The following is a 23,056-nucleotide window of genomic DNA, read 5'->3' as shown; positions in this document are numbered from 1 at the left end:
CTGTATTGCACTGGCTTTATTTACCCACTTTAATGAGTGCTTAAGTGAAATCACTGTTACCTTTTACTGCAAAACCCTCCTGTCTGAGATATGTTCCTTGAAAATCTGTGACTTTCCAGCTAGTGTCCAGAGATCACCAGTATGCTGTCATCAGGACTGAATAAAGTCTAATAGTGGAGTATCTAATGAGAGGGCCACACAGAACACTCAATTGCTTTTACAATTTGCTGTACAGCCCATTTGAGGGGAGACAGATTGACATAGGCTCTTCTCTGTGTTGTTTTTTTCCCCTACCCTCCTCTTTTCTTCTTACTCAGTGCCCTGAAATCCTAAATGTGCAATTTTCAACCAACTTAGTGTTTTCAACTACACAGGAAATTGTCAAGAAACCTTTTGGAGATACTAAGGATTAACAAAAATAGCTTTTGGGCAATAACTCATTAAAAAGCAGAAGAGAAGTAATCTTTGTTAGCACTCCTTCTCCACTCTTACATCTGCTAATAAAGACTCTTGGTAGAAGTGATCATATGGGGTCTTGCACTCCTGGGGTCCTCACAGACCCACCTTTCAACTGATAATTTTACTTTAAACACTCCAGTGTTTGAATTAATGGAGTCTAATTGACTAATAGCTCACTATTCATCATTTTCATAGGAAAAATCAAAATATTATCTTGAAATACCATTTTTTCCAGTGGTTTATATGACTCTATGTATGGGAATATAATGCTGAATAAGTCTCAGACAGACTTTACTAAAAAGTAAAATATTATTTCAAAAACTATTTTTTGAAGTTTTCAAAAAGTAATGGCTAGTCTCTGAATTTGTACATGTAGCATGTTCTTACAAGACAAACACAAACTAAATTAACACTTGGGATTTTAGCTCATACAGGAGTCTTAATAAGTCCTTTACTTAACCAATATTGACCACTTCCTCTGGACTGCAAACTAAAAATGTAGTATTCTGCCTGCATAAGCACTGTGATTACCTCATATTCTCAAGGTCTCTATCTCCTTATGCTTTACTCTGTTTACCAAACTGAGATTTTGTTGAAGCTTTTGAAGGCTATAGTTAAGTATATGTGTATTTTCTTAAAGCCTTATTAATATTTAGTTGTAAATTACAGCAGAAATCATCACAATATGCTTTTATCTCAGACTCACTCATGATTGGCACCCTCCCAGTTATACCTAATGCAATTTCCTGCCAACCAAGCACATGATAAATCCAAAAGTTTCCTGCAGTAAACCCATGTCAAGGCCATTTTACGGTAGCATGGTACATAGCTGCAGGATAAATTCAGACCCTTCAAGCATGCATAAAAACGGTACGGAAAGGGATGGAAAACAGGATTCTGAGGAAGTGTCTTGAGCTTCTTGTGTGACTGCACCAAGGGAACAAGCAGTTTCTTGTGCAACTCAAATGTTAGGTAATAACCAGCTACTATGACATTCTACAGTCAGAAAAAAATGCAGTTGGTGTCTGACCAAAGTTGGTCATTCTCTCACAGAAAGTTGTTCATTTGTCTGCACAAAACTTATCTTCAGGGAAATCAAATTCAACCCAAATTCCTGTAAATTGCATTGTGGAGACTTAGAATTCACTCCCAGAACAATGGTAGTATTGTTTCCAGAAAAGAAAAACAGAAAACAAAATCAACCCAATCCTGGGTTCCTGGACTAAGTGCTGGTCACCTTATCTCATAATAGACAGGGTATAGTTAAAGCCCAGAACAGTGTATTCAGTTTGTGCCTGTGTAGCCTTTATTATTTATTAAAAAATTAAACTCACAGAGAATTAGGATGGTTGCAGTGTTAGAGAGGTGCTGAGCCTAGCTGTGACAGTTTCAATGAGACATCTGTAAAAGCAAGGCTGGTGGCATTGCCTTTCTGCCCAAGGCTGGTGTCCTACAGCACAGTTGGCAAAAGCAAAATGTGTGAGCACTATTCATCTGTCACAGACTGAAGCATGTTAGTGCAACCCAGATTGATGAATCACAGACACAGATGTACGATATGAAATACCTGAAGGGTCGTACTGCTTTCAAATACTTTGCCTGTCAGCAGACAAAATCCAGGCAGGGCATGCAAAGCCTTCAGATAAGAGGTACTGCCACAGAACCTCCACTTCTGTGCATTTTCCTAATACGAACAAAGTAAGAAACACTGCCATCTCTTCTGTAAGTCTATGCTTTTCTGTATGTTTTACCTTCCTATCCTAACTCTCACAACTCTAGGAAAGAGGCAGAAAAAGTACCTATTTAAACAGCAGTGTCTATTTATTGTTTTGCTATACCATACGTACTTTTATACCTTCTATAGGATAATGTAAAAGCACGGTCAGCTTGCAGCTCTTCTGCTCCATCAAAAATGATGGGATGGCCTGCTACACAATGAGCTGTCTACAATCTTTTCCCTTGCACTTTAATTTCCTTACAAAGTTTTCTTAAGATGGAAGTCTGACCTTCTGGGTGTTTTGGAGCTACCACTCATAATTACATTTACTCCAAGTCAAATGCACATCACAAAACTTCAGCACCTTTGACTTGCACTCTATGTAATCATATAATGATTAATTACAGCCTCCAGCGGGGTAGTTGTTTTGAAATTCAAACAAATGACTGCTATGTGTTATTCTAGTTTCTCCTAGAACTGTTTATGTAACTTCACTTGTTTAAGTAACTACTCTTTACTCTGGACCGAGGCATAAAACTGTCAGAAACCAAGCTTAAAATGGTCATTGATAACAGAATGATATATAGAAATATCTAATTACACTGATCTTTGAGAAAACATTGGTCACTTTAAGTCATAACTATAATCTTTTCTCTTTGTGAAGCAGAGCACTGAACTTTTCTGGATGGTTATGTTCTGCAGATACACTTGTCAGATGCTGTTTTAACTGTCTGTTAATTACGATATAGATATGAATGATATAGAGATAAGGTTAAGAAACCAATAATGAACAATGCAATGACCATAGGACTACACAAAATGCTGTGGACATTATCACTGGTTGGCCCGCCACAGACTAACAGCATAGTCAAATAACTATTCCAGCATTTAAAGTTTCCACTTACCAACCTCCACAACACTAGAGCAATTGGGGTCTGTGAAGCCTTCAGGACACTCGCATGAGTAGAAGTCATCATTCAGCCCTGGCAGACAGATGCCACCATTTTTGCATGGGTTGGAGTCACACACATCCCCTGTGGGTTAAAGCAGAAAGATTCCCGAATAAAACTCTCCAAAAGTTATGCACAAGGTCTAAGCATGGCAGATTGCTGATAAGCAAGAAAAGACAGGAATGACAACCTCTATGTCCTTTGAATACCTTTTGGCTAATTCCATTTTATATTTATTTAATAGCACACCTCTGTGCAATCATCTTCCCCATATCTTCTACTCAGCAAAACGTGATTCTCTTACACGCATTGACAACTATTCACTCTCAAAAGACAGTAAAATTTAACAAAAAATGATTTTTTGCTTTATCTCACTTTAAGTCATTCAGGATACATACTTGGAAAGGAATTTACCCAGGATTTTACCCGTGTTCCCTTCAACAGAAAGGTGGACAGTGTTTCGATTCAGGCTATTGGCTTATCACCTGGTTCATAAGCAAAAAACTATAGCTGTGGTTACATCATCATGTGCTCCAGGCTTACACATCCTTAAATCACTCAACAGCACAGGTTTGATCCAGATCAGGCATTGGCATGCACCTTTATTTCTGCTAAACACAGAGCATGGCATTCAGGCCAGCAGTGTGCTTCTATGCTGGCTTTATGTCAGTCACATGAAGACCAATTATATGTGATCCCAGAATAAAGTCTGACAGCACAGACTAAAGCCATTTAAGTGTTTTATGCAATTTAATTCTAATGCTAAGATTACATCCAATCAACGATTTTTGACGTAGAGTCCTATGACCAGAGCTGCTGTATGTCCACACTGCGCCCCCAGGGAGGCTTTCACTGTGGCTCACTTGTGACCCACAGACCCACCAACATCATGGTAGGGATGGTGGCCAAAGGACTTGAGCAGCCACAGTCCTTCAGTGCTCCTCGACAGTTCCTTCCATGTTCCAAGGGAGTTTGTCAAGTTCTCCCATAATTCACTTTGATTGCAGAATCAGAACAAATCAGCTAGAAACAAAGCTATGCTTCGCTTCAAAACCAGCTATGCTTCAAAACTGCCCGGGACACAGGGCAAGCAACGGCACAGTGGGTAGCTCCAGCCTGCCTAGATAATGATAAAAACTAGAATTTTGTTTATCCTTCAATTGCTCTGCAGTTGAAGACACTCTATTCAGTCAATTAGTGCTGAGGTGATCAACAGCAGAAAGACATAAACTCTGAAAGATCCACCACAGGGCTGCTTCATATGCTCAGAACGTGAACATGTTTCCAGTATTACCCGTGTGTGCAACACATTATTGTGATTTGCTACGTAATCTTATGTGAAATGGCCTTCAGGAGAGAGAACAGATTGTCTGTTCAATTCTTTTAATTCCTCAGTTTGAGTTAAAAACACCACCCTATCACACAGGTCTACAAATATATGGAAATACAGGATTCCAACCTGTCCCCAATGCGATAACTGGAAGCAACACTAAAGAATGCCCTCGGCTTCTCTGAGCTTCGATTTATTTTCTCAGACAATTAAATATATATTTAAATGTATTTTTATTTATCTCAAGCTCCATCTTATGAGACAAATCTGTGCTCTCTATTGCTCAGTATCGTTTTTAGAAATACTACTAATTTGTGCAGTAAAGTTTAGTTTTGCAAAATTTTTTTGCAAATGCAACTTAAAGCAATAGCTGCAGATAGGTTATTAAAAAATAAGTACATTATTTTGTATGCTTTTTTAAATTGAAAAGTTGCAAGTCTTTTGATATGTAATTGTAAGGAGTTGTAGAAATCCACTTGTTTATCTCAGTAGTACTGACACTATAATGTTTTGTACTATAGTGGTGGTAAGGGAACTCAAAATACTTTCAACGCCTTTCCAGCACATAGACTTCAGATTAGTGCCTGGTGTGAGAATTCCAATCTATCAATCAATGCTTAAATTGAACTGATGTACAAAACTGCCTTATGAATTCTGTGCATTAGCTGCAACAAACTCTAGTTGTGTGGTAGTTTGCTGGGTTATTTTTAATTTTATTTGATTTTAATCTGTCAGCCTTAAGCTGCCTTCATGAGTCTTAAGTACTTGAAGCTAACCAAGACTGTTGAAGATTGTCCAGCTGATGGAGAAGTAGAGCTATTTGAAACGAGTCTACGACATAAACCATTATCTGTCTAATGACTTGACAATATCTGTCTTCCTAACTGAATTCAAATAAACAAAGACTTCTCACTTTCAGTGCTTGTTGAATTATTGGGGTAGCAAAGGATGCTTGTCTTTTACTTCATGGGGCTTTGGCATTTGGTTGTGAAAGAACAAGTGCTATTAACTGAATGCTCTGACAACTATATTCCATACCTTTAATTAAATTAATAAATTAAATAGCATCTGGAGTGGAAACATTTATTATGCAAATTGCCATGAATATTCTGATTAAAATGAGAGGGGACATTTTTACCATACGTTTCCCGATTCAGTATTCTTTTGATTTCAATTATGCAATAAAAGAAAGAAAAAGAAAGATAAAAAGACAAATGCTGTTTCCATTGGTAGGTTTTCTTTTGACTGACAAGCAGAATGCATTCCCAGTTTTCCATTGTGTTTCCAGAAACTGAAAATCTCCTACTATGACCACAGAGTGCATTTTCACTTGTCTCAAAATTTGTGTTGGCTTTTTCAGTCTCAAGTGACCCAACCTGCAGTCTGGGACTAATAAAGCAGTTGCTGTCTTCTAGCAACAGTCACTTCTTTCCATGCTCAGAAAATAACTGCTCAAAGCGCTTTTTCAACCCACCTCTTTGGCCCAAATTCTACCATCAGTCACTAGTGTAAGTTTTTAATCACTATTGTATCACATCACGGAAATAAAATGAGTACAGCACACCTCTAAAGGAAACAGGAAAAAAGCAATAAAACAAACAAACAAAAAAACAAACTGAGAAAAAGACAAAAAGCTCCAACAAAAAAAGACTACTTAGCCTGTCTTATTCACATAATGCTAAAGAGGGCTACAGAGGGAAAATCTATACTTTGAACAACAATAGTTAATATAATACCATAGTATCACATCAAATACAATGCAGTCAGAGAAATGAGCAACTGCATAGACACAAGCGAGCAATAAGACTAGATACCAGGCTGCGCAAATTTCTATACTTAAATTAGCAAAACTCACTTAAAATGTGTCCTGCTTTTGGCTGGGATAGAGTCAATTTTCTTCCCAGCAGCTTGCACAGTGCTGTATTTAGGATTTAGTGTGCGACTAATGTTGATAACACACTGATGTGTTAGTTGCTGCTAAGTAGTGCTTAACCCCAGTTAAGCATTTTTCAGTTTCTCATGTTTTGCTAGTGTGCAGGTGCACAAGAAGCTGCGCAGGGAGCAAGGTCAGGACAGCTGACCAGAACTAGCCAAAGGGATATTCCATACCACAGAACATCTTGTTTAGTATATAAACTAGAGGGAGCTGGCGGGGGGGTGTGGGGATGGACCAGTGCTCAGGCATCAGTCAGCAGCTGGCAAGCAATTGCATTGTGCATCACTTGTCTTTTCTTGGGTTTATTTCTCTCTCTCTTTGTTATATTAATTTTCAGTAGTAGTAGTAGTAGTAGTAGTAGTAGTGTATTTTATTATTGTTGTCACTATTTTATTTTAGTTTACTTTTATTTATTGAACTTTCTTATCTCAATCCACGAATTTTACTTTTTTTTCCTGATTATTCTCCCCATCCCCTCACGGGGACTGCAGAGCGAGCGAGTAGCTGCATGGTGCTTAGTTGTCAGCTAGGGTTAAATCATAGCAAAATGTTAGCACACTTATTTATGATTAGTGTCTGTGAAATTGTGCAGAACAAAATAAGTATCACCTTTGAATCAACAATAAGTCCCTCATTTACATTTTGTGCCTCCTGAGAGGCTATTCACATTGAAATATTGAAATCTGTTATACATTGTACTGAGTCTGATGAACAGAATTTGATTTTAAAGTCTCTGTTCTTAATAAGAAAAGCCTATGTAGGTGCTCTTTGTCTTAACTGATTAAGATATTTTTTACCATTAAAATACTATGTTGCATATGACACAACTTTTAGCCCAACAGCAGTTTTAGAATTAACCTTAGAGTCATGGTGAATGGAAGAGTAAAATAAACCCAAAGAAAGAACTGTATCCTTTACAGTAACTCTTACAGAACAGTGCTCTGTGCTGCTGACTTTCCACAGTGATAGGTAATAATGCTGTTTGTGCAACAGACTCTGCAATTAGTCAAATTTCTGCAAATTAAAGAAGCACTCTTAAGAGGAACTGCATTATTTCAAAAGACATCAAAAGGCAAGTGATACTGCACTTTTATTTAAATTTTCTGAAAGGAGTCTAGTAACAATGCAAGAATAAAATAAAAACAATAATTCATATTTTTCTTTACTATGTCTGACTAACTCTGCACTTTTCATTACATGCCTATTCAAGCATTAAAGTATGTCTCAAGATTGTATATAAAATACGTACTACAACTATTGCTGCCTTTACTTCATCCTTGGGAAAATCCTCAGACAGTAAAATTTCATTGCATCAATCTATTGAGATTTGGTGCAAGGATCTGTGAAACAGAATCATCAAAGGATACACTCACATGCTTCCCTCCCAGATTGCCAGAACTCATGACCATTTTGCATTTACCTCTTTTAGGGCATCCTTGCTTTGAAGTGATGTTATATATGTGGCTTATTTTATATCTATAAAATATATATGTACATAAACATACATATTTCCTCCTGTTTGCATGACATCATGCATGGAAGAGTTAGGATACAAATATAATCCACATTATCTCAGACCATACTATACTGAGGAGCAGACAAAACATTTACATGATTAGAGGATACTAAATTTGGGGGATTTTTAATTTTTCTTTTTCCTCATATCTTTATTTTCTTCAGAACATTCTTAAGTCAAGCAAGTCCTTGAGTGAATTGTCCATCCTCTTTTTGAAAAACATAGTTGGTTAAGAATAAAAAAAGGAAGACAAAAAGAACAAAATTAAAGTGGAGATCCCTACATACTCAAAATCAGGATTTTAACTAAGAACCCTCACTACTTCTCCAAACTCAGAAAAAAAATATATAGCAAAACTCAAATAAAATGGTGATATATTTGTTCCCTAGTAACAATCAGCCTTTTTTCAAAGACTACGACAGGTTTTGTCCATAGTGAATAACTCAATCACTGAACCTGGATGTCTTTTATTAAAAGCACTTGGAGAGGAACTATTCTGTGAGTCCATCATGCTCCTGACATACCTTCACATAACCACTCTGAAGCCAAGCGTAGCCATACTTTTCGCAAGCGGGTAATGGTGGAGAGAAGGGCAAAAAACCGTAAATCTGCTCTTTGTCAAAGTTTACACTTTCACATAGCATAGTTTTTGATCCTATAAAACCCCCCAAAATGTTACATGATTCTTGACTTAAGAGTGCAATACTTTGCTTGACAGCAAAGGACAACCTGAAAAAAGGAACCCAATTGCTGTGCAAAAATAATGCAGCACACCATGATGGGTTAGCCCATCAATCCTTGTCAAGAAAGGAAACTCACAGAGTTTATAAAAACAATTTTTGTGAAATGAAGGCTAAAGAAGATGCACTGTGCCAACAGAACAGTACCATCCACAACCACCCGCACGCACCACTTCATAAAGCACTTTGTTGTAAAATCACATAGACGAGCCAGCTACCATTACTATATGCAAACCAATCTGCAGGTCACTAACATTTGTCAAAGAAAAAAAAAAAAAGAGAAATAATTATTTACTCCAACTTAAAACTATTTACTTTTTAACATTATAGCTCCAGGGATAGGAATACTTGCCAAAAGCTAAGGTACAGTATCTTGAAATAGGCACGGGAGAAACTTTTCAGCCCCTATGCACAAAATCATTAGATGGAAATGAACACAATTTCCCTCAACTATTTTGTAACACCTAGAATAACTGGTACAATTTCTGGCAGAAGTGTTACTGTAAGACCTGCTTGAGACAATGAAATGATGACAAAGAAAGAAACATGACTTCAAAAAAATTACATGGATTCACATGTTTTCAAAACTGGAAGGAAAGAAGCGATAGCAGAAAGATGATTCGGGTGTTTGGGCACATTTTCTTCCATAATTTAAGAATAAAGCATATTCCGTGAAATAGAAAGCATGCATAGAAAAATTCAACCCTATTTATTCTTCTATATAATGTGCATTAAACATAAATACAAATATATTTAGTGTGCATTACATATTGACGCAGTGAAATTTGCAGAACCTGATACTGAGGTAAACATCCTGATACTGCAGGAGTCCAAGAAGATGCTGACACCGACTGAAACAAAAGCCATGACAAAATCTACAGGTAAACAGTTTCAAACATAATGACATACGAGTTCAGGGTGCTAGCCATGCAAGCTGTTAGGGAGGTACAGCACTCTTTACTGGTATGCTACATAACGGGCGTTTTGTATCAAGCATTTGGTGTCACCATTGATGGGGAAGAAGCGGACCATCGTTCCTACCTAAAAGAGCAGCTATATTTTTATGCAATCACCTATATTGCTACACGAAATATTCCTTATTTTAAACGCTCTTTCTAAAGAAATAAAATGAATAGCTATTCCTTTTCATAAGAATTAACTTGTTACAAAGAAGAAATCTCCAGGTGGCACCAAAGATTAAACAGCCCAGAAAACATCCACTCAATAGAAATTTGGTCCAGGGACAGAAAAAATGAGCCTCAGTTCTGAAGCCCAGAAGAGCAACTAAACTTCAGAAGAAGACTGAAAAGGTACTTGCTACCATCAGCAGTTTAACGTTAAAATCAATTTTCAGAAAAAGAGCTTTAATAGTTTTCTGATTTACAGAATCATCTGTACAGTGTCCAAGTTCAAATCTATTTCTCCACAGCTGAACCACTACTGAGAAGCAGAACCATAAATCATACTGAAGACACACCTGTGCAGAGATGCAAAATGTGAACATGAAAACAGATGAGCTTTGCAGTTCTTCCAAGAAATTTGTAAGCTGTTTTTAACAGATTTAATGGTGAGGTAGCTAATTTGTTTTTTCTAAGGTATAAAGACAGTTGCATAATTAACTTGTATCTCTTAGTATTTGGAAGAGAAGTTAAAGTTTCTAGATACCAATAGCTCTCCATCTCCTTCTGCTTATTTTCTAGGCTGATTTGCTTACTATGCATGTAGAAGGTTTAGCTAACTTTCTAACTAGAATATTCATGGCACACTGTTTAAATGGTTTTAGAAAATTAATAAACTGGTATCATCAACTCTAAATGTCCACATATGAATGTGATGAGAAAACTTACAGGAGAACATAAATCTCTGAATAAACAACTCATGATTTTATCACAGGTCTCATGAAAATTGAGGCAGTTGCTTCTTCTTCTGAAAGCCTCCGGGATCAAGAGACTGTATGCACTTAAACAAGCTGTAGCCTGTTGTGGAGAAGAACTGCAACACACTTGTGTAAACTAGGCAAAAACATTTATTCAAATTTAACTTTTTCCAGTCTGGTAATCTGAGGGGATGCACCAGTTGATTTTTGAAAATCTGAGATGGTATTACAGACAGAAAATCAGATTATTCTAAGCAAAGAATTCTCATTCGAATACCACTCTGGGGCTGGACTGAAACATTAATCCTGGGTGAAGATGAAGTGCAGACTTAAGCTTTGGATTTAGTCTAATAGTACAATACTGTAAAAGTGTGTCCCTGCTTTCAGGGTTAGAATACAGTCCTAAAGTAATGTCTGTAGAGATTAATTTCTATCATAATAAATCCCCTTCTGCCTTAAAAAACTATAATCTCTTCCCTTTCTAAAGGTCTACAGTATGAGCTACTTTATTCATTTGAATGTGAAAGAGCAGTAGGTCACTGTACTTCAGCCTGCTGTGCTATAGTCTTTTTAAGCATTTGATGTTTGACAAAATGAAATACAAGTAGAAACAGAAAACAGATTAAAAGTAAACTCTTCTCTCTTTCATAGGTTGCAGAGAGTTCATTTCTATGCCAACCGGCTCTTCAGGGAAAAAGATGAACTATTCCTGTCATTTCAAATCTTTATTAGTAAAAAAATGGATCAAAAGTGATTAAAGGAAGAATATGGTTATATAATGCACTTCTGAATATTTTCACGACTTGTGGAAAAATTTCATGCACACACTGTCACAAGGATCTGGGGAAAGCTATCATCAGTCAAGACATTTTTTCATCAAAGGAAAAGAGATATATTCCCCCAAACTGATCAGCTGATGGTACCAGTGGCACACCATCCCTAGCACCTGACCTCAGCAATGATGTCTCCTACACAAGCAGGAAGACAGCTGATGAACACCCTTAATGAAGATGCCCTAATCCCTATCAACATAACCTTCCACAACATCTTTTCCCTCTGCATGCTCAACAAAGCTTGCAAAAATTTCCTAGGCACTCCCTGCACGTACTCCTTTGATTTCAGCTGTCTTTCATGCCAGCCGTGTTTATACAATTATTTTCCACTTACTAACACTGATGTGAATCAACCTGTATTTCTGCACCTGTTCAGATCTATGAGGTGAGAGAGGTTTATGAAAAAGGAAAGCATAGGAGCTCAAATTGCGACTTTCTGTACAAGGCGCTAAACTGTCTCCCCACAAGTTGTTTTGTTCAATTAAAATTTTCAGAGAGATATCAAGTCATGAGAGGAATACATTAACATTTCCAGTCATTTGTCCTCTGTTTTTAAAGCTGATCAGGAGATTTTTAGCAGTATGTTCACTTGAAATTTCTCAGTTAACAAAATATTCACATTTCTTGATAGAAATTACTATGTTTTGCACATCTCCTGATAAGGCTTCACTGTTTTCTGTCAAAGATCAGCTGGGCTCCTGCAGGATTCTTCACTAACTGCTAGTAGGCTCCACTTCTATATCCATGACAATCAGATGGTCTAGATTTCTTACTTGACTTAACCTACACTGACCTTTGGATCACTAGTGCTTCCTAAATCTTCCTTCAAAACAGTCGTGGTTCCCAAAGCTCTGGAAATGCCTCAACTCTCTGATCAGGAAACAAGTCAGACACACAGCAGCTTCTCTCTTGCCCATCCCCTGCTTTCTATGGAGAGAAAGTCAAATCAGCAGCACAGCCCAAAGGGTGCCCTTTAAGATAAACAGTCAGAATTGTTTATGACCTCTACACAAGTAGCATCTTCCTTCCTTCTGTTCCTTATGGACTGAGAGCATTCAGGTGTACATATTCTTACTGGTCTTCATAGTTAACTTTCCAATTTCTACTTTCACATCATCAGTGATGCAAGATAGCTAAAAAAAAAAACAACCAACCAAACAAAATAAACAAAAAAATCCACAAAAATTATTGTGGAATGATCACTTTTAAATAAAGAGTCCCAATTTTCATCTACACATCACATCCCACACACATATATTTAGCTCCATACTTACATACTTATACATACTTTATATATATGAAAATGAAAACATTTTGTTTTCCCTTTGTTTGCTGTATGTTGGACATATTCAGGCTCCAGTTGCTAGGCTATTATTAATCTCAGCACTAGTGAATTTATCTTTTCCCATCCTAAGTAAATCCAAATTTAAAAGCTGAGCAATTAAAAAGTCATCATTAACATTTTTTAAAACTAATTACATTTCATGATATCTTCACCAAAATGAATCACTTTAAAGTAACATAAATTCTAAACATATTCTCATTATACTTTGAAAAGTATTGACCAATCTCTAGTTACTTCTGGTTTTGGATATCCACTCTTAAATACTTTATTTAGTCACATTTTTTACAAGAAGTATCAACACTATTGAAGAATTTGGCAGCATATAATATCCCAAGTCAGATATCCAAAATATGGAACATACAAATTTATAATTCACTTTTCAAAATTTTAAAAATCCTTTTGACCCCAAGTGCATCACATAAACCCCCTTAAATGTATGCCTACGTATATACATTTATAAAAAAAATACACACACCTTCACCTCCATCAACGGATTTGGAATGCATACTGAAAGTGGAGGACTATTTTCTGCTTTCAAGCAATATTCCAAACTGCAAAACATATTTGAAAATATGCCATGTGAGGTAGGTCAGCACTGGCTACGTCTAAATAAGGAAACAGCCTGGCACAACATGAGCAGACCAGTATTTCTAAGCGTGCAGCGCTCAGGCTTCTGTATCTACATTACACAACGTCTGTGGATTTTGTTTCAGATTTAATAGCTTCCCCCCAGGTGATCTGAAGGTGCCCAAATGACCAGTCTTTGGTTCAGACCTTTAAGTAACCACCAGGGTCTCCACTTGACTGCAGCTTCTAGTCCAATGTCCTTGGGAATGAACCCAGCGTAGGATGTGGACGCCACCAAGGGATTCACTTCCAAAGCCCACCGACACACTGGAAGACCATTTTAACAGACATGCCAGCACTGAACACTTTTCTACACGAACTTTTTTTACAACGAGCTCTTCTCTTCTATTATATCAAACCCTACAGCTAAAGAGAATAAAACAAAATATTCTGTAAGTTTCTGGTTTTATAATTAGCTGATCTTACTGCATTCATTTCATGCATTTTTTGGCCACACGGATATTTAAATCTATCATCATGCAAGTTCTGTCATCATCAATAAAGCCATGTCACCTAAGGAGACAGATACAACAGTATTGCTGGTTTTCATCATTTTCTTTCTGACTTTACAGGAAGGTGATGTTACTGATCGCACTCGGAATAATAATTAGGAAATAAAGGTATGTGTCTCTCCTGTGAAAGATCTGAAATAATAAGAGCATTACACCTGTCAGCTACAATAAAGAAGTGAGCCTATTTATTTTAGATGATGCAGCTGGCAGTAACATGCAAGCTCTGTGGATGAACGATGCAAACCCTTTTGGTAACTTTTGCTAAGAGTCTCTGGAAAGACAAACAGTTGTGATTTTTACTTTATTTGTTTAAACTTGTTCCAAAATAGAATAAAATCTGAAACTTTTGCACATATAACGACTCCTGTATAGATTGTATAGCTCCTGTTACTTGCAAAAGAGGTTTCTTCTAGCCCTAGATTTTCCCCAAATACAATATAAAATTAGATAAAACAACATATCTACCAGGCACATTTTAACTAAAGGCATCAGGTAAGAGCTAAGCGTGAACCTCTGAGAGCACTTACTCCATGCAGCAGCATGTGACACAAAGACACCTAAAACAAGAACATAGCCAAGGTGGTAATTTGGATTACATAAAATCGTTTGATGGTCACAGTTGCTTCACACACATCCACATTGTACTCACTTGTGCAGCACAGTCCTGACCTTAAGCCACCTAGCCTCACAGCTCTGCAGCCTTCCCCAGTTTTTCTCTCACAGTGGCCATCCAAGCACTCAAAGCCATGTTGCAAGGACTGTCTCAGACTTTAAAAGCCACTTTACTATATGACCGTTTATGGGAATGTTAACAAGAAAACAGTTTGTTTACGTCAAAACCTTGCCTCTGTATGGCCACACTGCACTAACAAACTGTATTCTTGGCAGTGTTTTTTAATTTATTTTTATTTTCTAGTGTAAATTGTAAACCAAACCTAATAAAGATGGGTAGCAGCTTGAATGCGCTTGCTGCTTGTTGCTTGGTATAGAGTAAGATCTGAAAATGAAAAACTAAGAATAGTAATTGAAAAACGATGAGTAAGAAAAAAGACTGGCACAGATCACTATAAATGGAAAGATATTCACAAATGGAGTGCCTGAGAATACAACGCTTTTAGGACATCATATCGTAAGAGGGACCTTAACTGTTATCTTAATAAAGGTACATGTAGATCCTTGATTATAAAGCTAAATAACTATTCTGTTTCAGCTTCTGAACATAGACAAACGTTCCTATAACAACTGTTTTCTTGTCTTGCATCACAAGACCACCAAAGTATCTGATCTGGAGAACTGAAGCATACTCTAATCGCTTCTAGTCTTAAGTCCCAAGTCATTGACCTGCCCTTCAACATCCCAGATATATCCCAGATTCAACAGCATGTCTTAAGCAGACCTGAAAATAAAGCTGGTCTTTCACTCTGGCTTAATTAGTAGGAAAAGAAAAAGGAGGGTTTGCCTAACTGTTTTTTTCAATTTATCTGCAAGTTTGCTTTATTAACTTCATCCAGGTAATGTTAACATGTAAAACATCCTGTTTGAAATGTGATTGCTGTTCTTTGGCACTTAACAGAGTCCTGAGTCTGCATGTATAGCATATATCTTTAAAAACACAGGACTAGGCAGAGAGCAAATACCAAAGGAAGAGGAAAAATAATAAAAAGGAGGTGAAAATACTGAATATTATGAATACATATATAATGAATAAATATAATCTGTAAAAAACAAAGCATTTTTTCATCAACCGCAGAGTAACAAAGGGAAGAAAGTGATTACAGTTTCATAGGTACAACTGAAGTCGTAAGCATTTGCCACTGTGCATCAATGCCTTCTGATCTTTTTCCACTTTCCACACTCCCATCATTTGTAAACATGGGATGTCACAATAGAAGACTGTAGTTTTTTTAAAGTAAGAACAAGGTCTTTACACGTGGTTGTGTGGTGCTAGCACTACACCAATACAACACGTGTATTATGCAGACATACACATATAGATATGCATATAAAATACTAAAAGTACACCATATGTAAAGTATATAAAATAAAATTCTGTATCACTACCATCTTCAGAAACAAATAAAGAATTGAGAATGGAAAAAACTCATGGACATGAGTATCCTTTAACTCGGAAGACTTTATGCGAGCAGTTTCTCATGGAAAAAAATCACGGAAAATTCACTTTGCTCTGCAAAACCTCAGAGCCCTTCAAGTTGAAAAGATGAAAGAATGATGATTTAACTTCTCAATTAAGTCTGAGATAAAAGTAAATTAAATTTATTGCATTTAAAAACAAAGCATTAGGATCCTACTGTGGAAGGCTGCTCAAGCCATTGGATCGTTGTAGCAGAGGAAATAAATACATTAAAAAAAAAAGAATAATTCAGATTGAGAGAACAAGTTTAAATTTGAGGGTACAGATGGTATTTCTAGATTTTTTAACATCTCTAAAGGGTTTTCAAACCTGTAAAATACAGAAATAGCATTATTTGAAAGAACTTGAGGGGGTTCAACATTTTCAAATATACAATTCACAACTGCATTTGAGTTTATTGTTCAATTCTCAGTAATTATTTATGGAAATTATTGCAGTTGGGAATGCAGATGGTGAATCTTAGTGAATTTGTTTCTACAAAAAAAAAAAAATCTGAAAATTAAAGTTTATTTTAAAAGACAATCCAGTACTCTTTGTAGTGATACATTTGAGTTTCTAATACTGGTAATAAAATACTTCTTAATCAAAATTTAGAAAATGAAGTATTACACATCTACGAAGCCTTGCAGTTTCAACAAACCAACAGTTGCTGACACAAAAATGTTTTGTGGAATACTCCTGAGAAGTAAAGCTTGTTTTCTAATGAGAACAGCTGCTTTTTCTCACATGCCATCTCTATTATATAGAAGGTACCTAAAAATACTCTCTTCCGAGTCACCATCAATTCTTCTGCCAGGACACCTACGGAAAATTAGGAGAAAAAGCATACAAAAGTATAAAGCTTTAAGTCTAAGAGTGTACACTTCGGGGGACTGAAAACATATTTTTATAGAAGTGTAAAACTCCAGAGGACTGAATGCAGCTTATTTTGCTAATCCACAGTGACTGGCGAGAGCTGCACAGCAGGGCAAGATCACTATCCATCTCCTTCTTTCTGCCTGTGTACACCAACTTATTTTCAGATGTGTTCATACAATTAACTTCATTTTATTTTCTTTCTGTCTTTCCCCAAGCACAAAATGCAGACCATTTCCTGACTCCAGTCCCATGCTCTAACTTACAAATGTTAATTTTTATCATTTGCCACTGGTATCCAGCAATTTATGGCAACGACAAAGGACACAGTAGTTATAGCACAAACAGGTGATTAGAGAAGTCTCATTATTCACCGACAGGAAATACAAAAGACTTATTGCAGGTACACAAGTAGACTGCTACTGCCTAATCTTCACAGACAAAGGGACTACAATAAAAAAGACCAATAAATACAATATAACAGTGGTGTCTGAAATTCAATGTATTTCTTCTCAAATGAAGCCATTAACAGCAACCTGGAGACTCATCAAGGAATTCCTTTCTTTTTCCCTCTCTTTGTGGGCTTCTTTAAAGGAATCACATGTTTTTTTGTGCACATTGTAGTTGTGTATTTGCCACTGGAACTTTTAATTTCTTTTTTTTCTCTGAGAATAGGCTTAGATTTTTTTAACAGCTATTGATCCCTCTCCTCCCCAAACTGAAAGTATTGCCACTAGCCGTCCACCTGCCTCTGTATGGCCCAGGAACCCATGCCACAGACCAGAATTGCAACGGGTTAACTGCTGACATTTCTTTGTTTTGATCTTGACCTCACACTAACCTTCTGAAAATATTTTTTTTACTAAGTTGGCCCAGACCACGAGGCACTTACGCAGTTAGTTGCGACTATGGGGCTAGGACATTATCTCTGCTCTAAATTACATCAGAGCTGAAGGCAAAGCTGCTGTTTCACACAAGCCCTGTAGCCAGGGCACAGGCAATGCTCACTGGATTATACTGCCTCATTACCTGCAAAGAGAAGGAGCTTATAACACACAGCAGTGCCGAACATCCTGAATGATAAAAGCATTATTTGCATAACACTTGGCGCTCCTGCAGGTTTAAGGCCTAATAAATCTCCCAGGGAAGTTAAAAGCAAAACTATTCCAAAAAGCTGGATCAAACTGCTGGTGCTCAAGATCTCTACGTCAGGAGCTGTTACACAACAACTTCTAACGAGACCAGCAGAATCTGTTTAAATGCAAATGCTACTTGCACCACTCTTGTGCAAGTCCAAAGTCACTCCATTAATTTGATGGCATTATTCCTGTTTGATATTATCAACAGAAGCGGTATTTGAATTGTTTTCTCCATTGCTTAATCATATTGTACCACCAAAACAATTTTTAAGACAACTTCTTAGGATTTTATTTCCTTGTAGTATTGCTTCTATCCCTTCCTCCAATTTCCTGTCTCATTTATTTTTTAAACCTGCAACGGTTAAGCCATATTTTCTATTTCTCATAAGTTTCTGATTAGTTCTTCCTTTTTTAGCCCAATTTATTCTTATTTGAACTTCATTCAGATGGTAGTGTTCGCTTTTCAATTGGTGTACAGCCCCTTCTGATTTTCCACTTGTTACTTATCTGCTACAATTTTCTTGCTAAGTACTTTAAAGCTATTATTTTAAGAAGTGTCTAGAAATTTTTGAGCCCTTTAGTGTGTTCTAGTGGCATATCAGTTTTGCCTCAGTAGTGTTTCTGGTTGCTGGCTTACTAAGCCAGAAATTGCTGTAAATCACTCCTGCTAGTCTTGCTTAAATCAAACATGCAAGATGTATGTAAGACAATTTGGAGAAATCAATAAAAAATGTTTATCCTCTATTTGCGTTTGTGTTATACAAAAAAGCCTAAAAGGGTTCAGAAGTTTATTACTCTGGACAAAGGTATTTGCTGAAGTCTCCTGCTATGTTATCCAGAAATAAAGTGATTTAGGTTATGAAAACTGCATTCAAAGTATCAGCATATTGCACAGTTCAAGACAAGTCATTCAAACAGCAATTTCAGCATTTTGCAACCTGATTCTTCTTTATATATCTACCCTGGGAGACGACTGAAAGGAAGACAATGTAATATGAATATGTTCCTTGCAGCAGATGCCAAGCAAGCCTAACAACTTTGTCCAAAAAGCTTAACTATTGAAAGCAATCTACAAGGCACCACAATAGAAAGCATCCTGAATAATTATAGATCAAGGCCAGACACTATTGTCCTCCACTCGTTTTTTATTTTCTTGAAACATGCTATAAATATATAAAAGTAAATATGAAGTAAATTCAGCAGGTATCACAAAGTGCAATGTCAAGTGCAATGAAGACAATAGATCTTCTCAGGTAACAAATATTAGCATGTATATAAAGTAAAAACCATGATCACAAAGTAGTTAAAAGAAAGCAAAAACATAGAAAGCACAGTATTTATCAGTGCTGGAGAACTCTGTTTACCTTAAAAATCACTGGTTGAAAATCGTAGCTGTAAGCATTTGCTGAAAATGCTTAGCGATCGTGTAGCACGAAATACAAGTTGCATGAATTTGTATTTTCTGGGGTACTATATTGCTTCTATTTTTAACAGGAAAATTATGACTGCCTCCATCATCATCTCCTTCCTCATAAATCCATCAGATAACTAGTCCTAATGAAATCAGATGTTTTCTAATAGATCAGGTCCAAAGCTTATTGATTAGCTCTTATTGCAATACAAATTTGACTAAACAGAAAAAAACATAATTATTAAAAACGGCGTGTCTACACACTGTTAGAATGGCGTTGGTTCTAACCAATAAACACATATTTGCCTATGGCCACCTTAAAAAAAACAAACAATCAAGCACAAAAACATTATGAGGCCCATAAAACTCTTTCACCATAGGTGACTCATCCAATCTGTGTACTACCATGTCTTTAAATCCCACCATCCTCCACACTGTACCAAGCATTGTCCAAGAGCTGATACACCTCAAAGCTATGCCAAGGAGAAGATCAAGAACTAAGCAGCTGAGGCTGTTGTGGGATTGTTCCTGGCTCTATATGGTGGACTTGTTTCATTATGAGCTATGTAGGTTCTGAAGACATCAAAAATCCCCTTTCCTCTGGTATCAGCATCTGAACAATGAGAACTACTCCATCAGACAAAGAGAGAAAACAGAGATCCTCTTGTAGGACAAGAAGGCTTGGCTCTTCCGTCCTCCACTGCTGGAGATACAGAGATCAGCAACAGGCCAAAAGGGAAGGGGTAGTGATGAGGAGTTGGATTCCCACCTCTCTCTCTCTACCTTATCTTTGAAGGTCCCTTTCAACCCAAACTATTCGATGATTCTATCTACAATTTTTCTTGTTGCTACTGCGGTGAAGGGATAAGTGACTGACACTCCCTACATTCCTCTTCTAGCAGCGTATTAAGCACTTTTGCTATGTTATCCAGGCTATATATAATGAAACCTATAGATTTTAATGAGATTTAACTGTGATTTTTGCTCTTTAAACAAATTTGGCAAGTGCCTGGATGTCTTCTGTTAGCCAGCTTTTTGTTTTGTTTTTTTTGCCTGCCCTTCAGCAATACCATGCATGTCTGGGTTTCAGATAAACATAATATAGAAGAAGAAAGTATCAAACGCTCATCTTTTCAATGACAGACTACAGCAGAGAATCTACGCAGGCCATTTCTCAGGTCAACACAAGACCAAAAGATCTCATTAACCCAAAGGAAAGGAGATCACAGGGCACTGGTGAGAACACCTCCTATGCGTGTACTCATTTCCTCCTGGGAAAAGTCTGAATCTTTTAGGTTAAACTTATGGTGGCTGAACTTGAGTATTGTTACATGGCAGCACTAGCAAATAACTTTTTTATTTTTGCTAAGGCGCGTAATGGGGAAATACACCACCTGTTAAGAGCTAAAAGCCAGTGTACCATGCCCGTTCTCCTGCATGCCAGTGTACTGTGAGACAGGCTACTGCCTGGCTACAATCCAAGTAGGAAAAGAGAGATCTTATCAATTGATAAGAATTCACAGAAAATTTAAAAATAATACCAGCAACAGCCAAATACATGTAATTCTAGATGGTTATTCAAAGAATGATATTTCAGATCCCACTAAGTCTTTGAGAAACACAGATCCAAGGGTTTAGATGCCTTAGCAGCTGTCCATAGTGTTTGACCCATAAAAAGGAAAACCATTTGGTCTACCTGAAGACTAACTACAATACCAGGCAAGTAGTCATCACTCTCCCTTGTGATAACCACAGGTACTAACAGTTCTACACAGACTGCAAATCACCTTAAGTCTGCACAGCACCTCATAAAACATGCTACTGTGCCCTAAAGAAGTTATTCTTAAATATTAGCTTCCATTTCCAGATCTTCTGAATGGGAAGGGTTATGATAATCCTAACATTTCAAAGATCTACCTGACTTTAAGTGTAATCCGTTCCACGGACATCAAAGGGGCTCTTCAAAGCCACAGCAGCCTCCCTATGTAGAGCAGCTTGCAGGCTTTGGGCTTCAGGTCTTGAACACCAAATTAAATGGAAGCCAGGATTACAGGTACTCCCAATTTAAACCACTTTCATATACACATGACTAACATTAGCTCTGAAATTCATAATTCTTCAGAAATTTAGTACTTATCATTTTGGCATTCAGGCCATTTAGCTAATGCCAGTATCTTTCCCCGCTGTTTGGACATAGGAACGTGCACACACATATTCAATAACAAATTACTTTTCTCACTTCCCTGCTTCCCCTGCTTTTTTATTTTTAAATAAAACAAAACTCCCATGATGTATCAAGATTTTCTTTAAACATTCATGTGGCTAACATGTTTTGCTTATTTTAAGCTAGATTGTATTCTGAACTCAGGTTTATAAAACCAAAAATAGTACTGGAATGGCAAATTGGTAAGCAGTATTATAGATCAGTAATTTACAGTATCTCTAAATTTAGAGCATCTCTCCCTGCTCCTGTCTGAAGCTGCTCAGAGAGAACATGTTCATTTTCTCATCCTTCGTCCTCTGTCCTGCTCTTCTTTTCTTAACTCCCACCAGTCCAAATGAAAACCATATAGCACAGTTAGGTATTGTGTCAACAGCATGCTCCCTCAAAAGCAACACATCACACACTTCACCTGCAATACTACAAAGTGGATTTAAAATGCTATAGTTCCATGTCTAACCTGAGGCAAGATTTAAGCCTGAATCAAACAAGTATGAACCTTGCCCTCTCATCAACGTTTTTGAAACACTGGTACTTCCACAAAGAGTTTATTTTTGAATTTCTGACATTTTCCCATGAAATTCCCTTTTGTGAAAGAATTCCAGACCATCTTTAACTTGCAAACCCCTATTGCCATATAGTGAATACACAGCGATCCGAGCATACATTCCATATAAATGTGTGATAAATGGCGGACAAAATTGTCCTGTGAAAAACATCAGCAAAGCACACTGCACACAGTGACTGTTTCTGTGTCTGCTGCTGCCTGGCCTTCAGCAGGGACACAAAAGGAGAGAGTCCAGTGTGTGCGTCATGCACAGCATACTGTCGAGCCACCAGCAACCAGAGGAACACATCAGAGTGAAAGAGATGCCGTCACTCCTCATTGTCAAGGCAGGAGGTAGTAGGTGTGAAATAACATTTTCTCCTCCAGGGCTTTCCTGGAATTTTGTGATTAGCATGTTAAAAAACTGGGAGAAGTCATAATAATTGTAGTTTCTCAATATGAAATGCAACAAGAAGACAGTGCCTATGTTTTTATTACTTATTCCTGAGACTAAAAATCTGACTAGAGAGTTTGTGAGACTCTCTTGAAACTTTTTTTTTAATAATGATACTCTTGTGAGACTTCTTTTCAATAATGGTAAATATCACGGGATATATTTTTATGTTAAATGGCAAAAAATTATCACTATTACTACTACATTCAGAAAGTGCTGACTACACATGATAGACTTATAAGCCCGTTCTTACTTTCCACTTGATGGTCAAAGGCATCAAAAAAATTCTATAAAAAAAAGGCTTCGGGGATACACCGCGGACACGATAGTGATTCCTTAGTTGGGTACCTACAAGCCACAGCCTGATAAATTAATTCACCTAAGTTATAAATAGGATGCTTATTCAATAAACCTAAGGAGAACTCCTTTTCTGAGC

The 23,056-nt window shown here is 37.0% G+C and overlaps 1 protein-coding gene across 2 annotated transcripts in view; it reads right to left on the bottom strand.

Annotated features, from left to right (window-relative positions):
• The window catches only part of EDIL3 (EGF like and discoidin domains 3), a 268,116-nt gene that overhangs the window by 189,569 nt on the left and 55,491 nt on the right, over positions 1-23,056 (bottom strand). For both annotated transcript variants that reach the window (XM_086479350.1, XM_086479351.1), the window contains one exon: positions 3,082-3,210. In XM_086479350.1, coding sequence (XP_086335476.1) covers positions 3,082-3,210 — 129 coding nt within the window. The remainder of the gene's footprint in view (positions 1-3,081; positions 3,211-23,056) is intronic.

Source organism: Leptosomus discolor, chromosome Z (assembly GCF_034619465.1).
Source record: "Leptosomus discolor isolate bLepDis1 chromosome Z, bLepDis1.hap2, whole genome shotgun sequence".
Taxonomy (NCBI): domain Eukaryota; kingdom Metazoa; phylum Chordata; class Aves; order Leptosomiformes; family Leptosomidae; genus Leptosomus; species Leptosomus discolor.
Note: the sequence above shows the minus strand (reverse complement) of the source record. Positions and strands in the feature narration are given on the sequence as shown.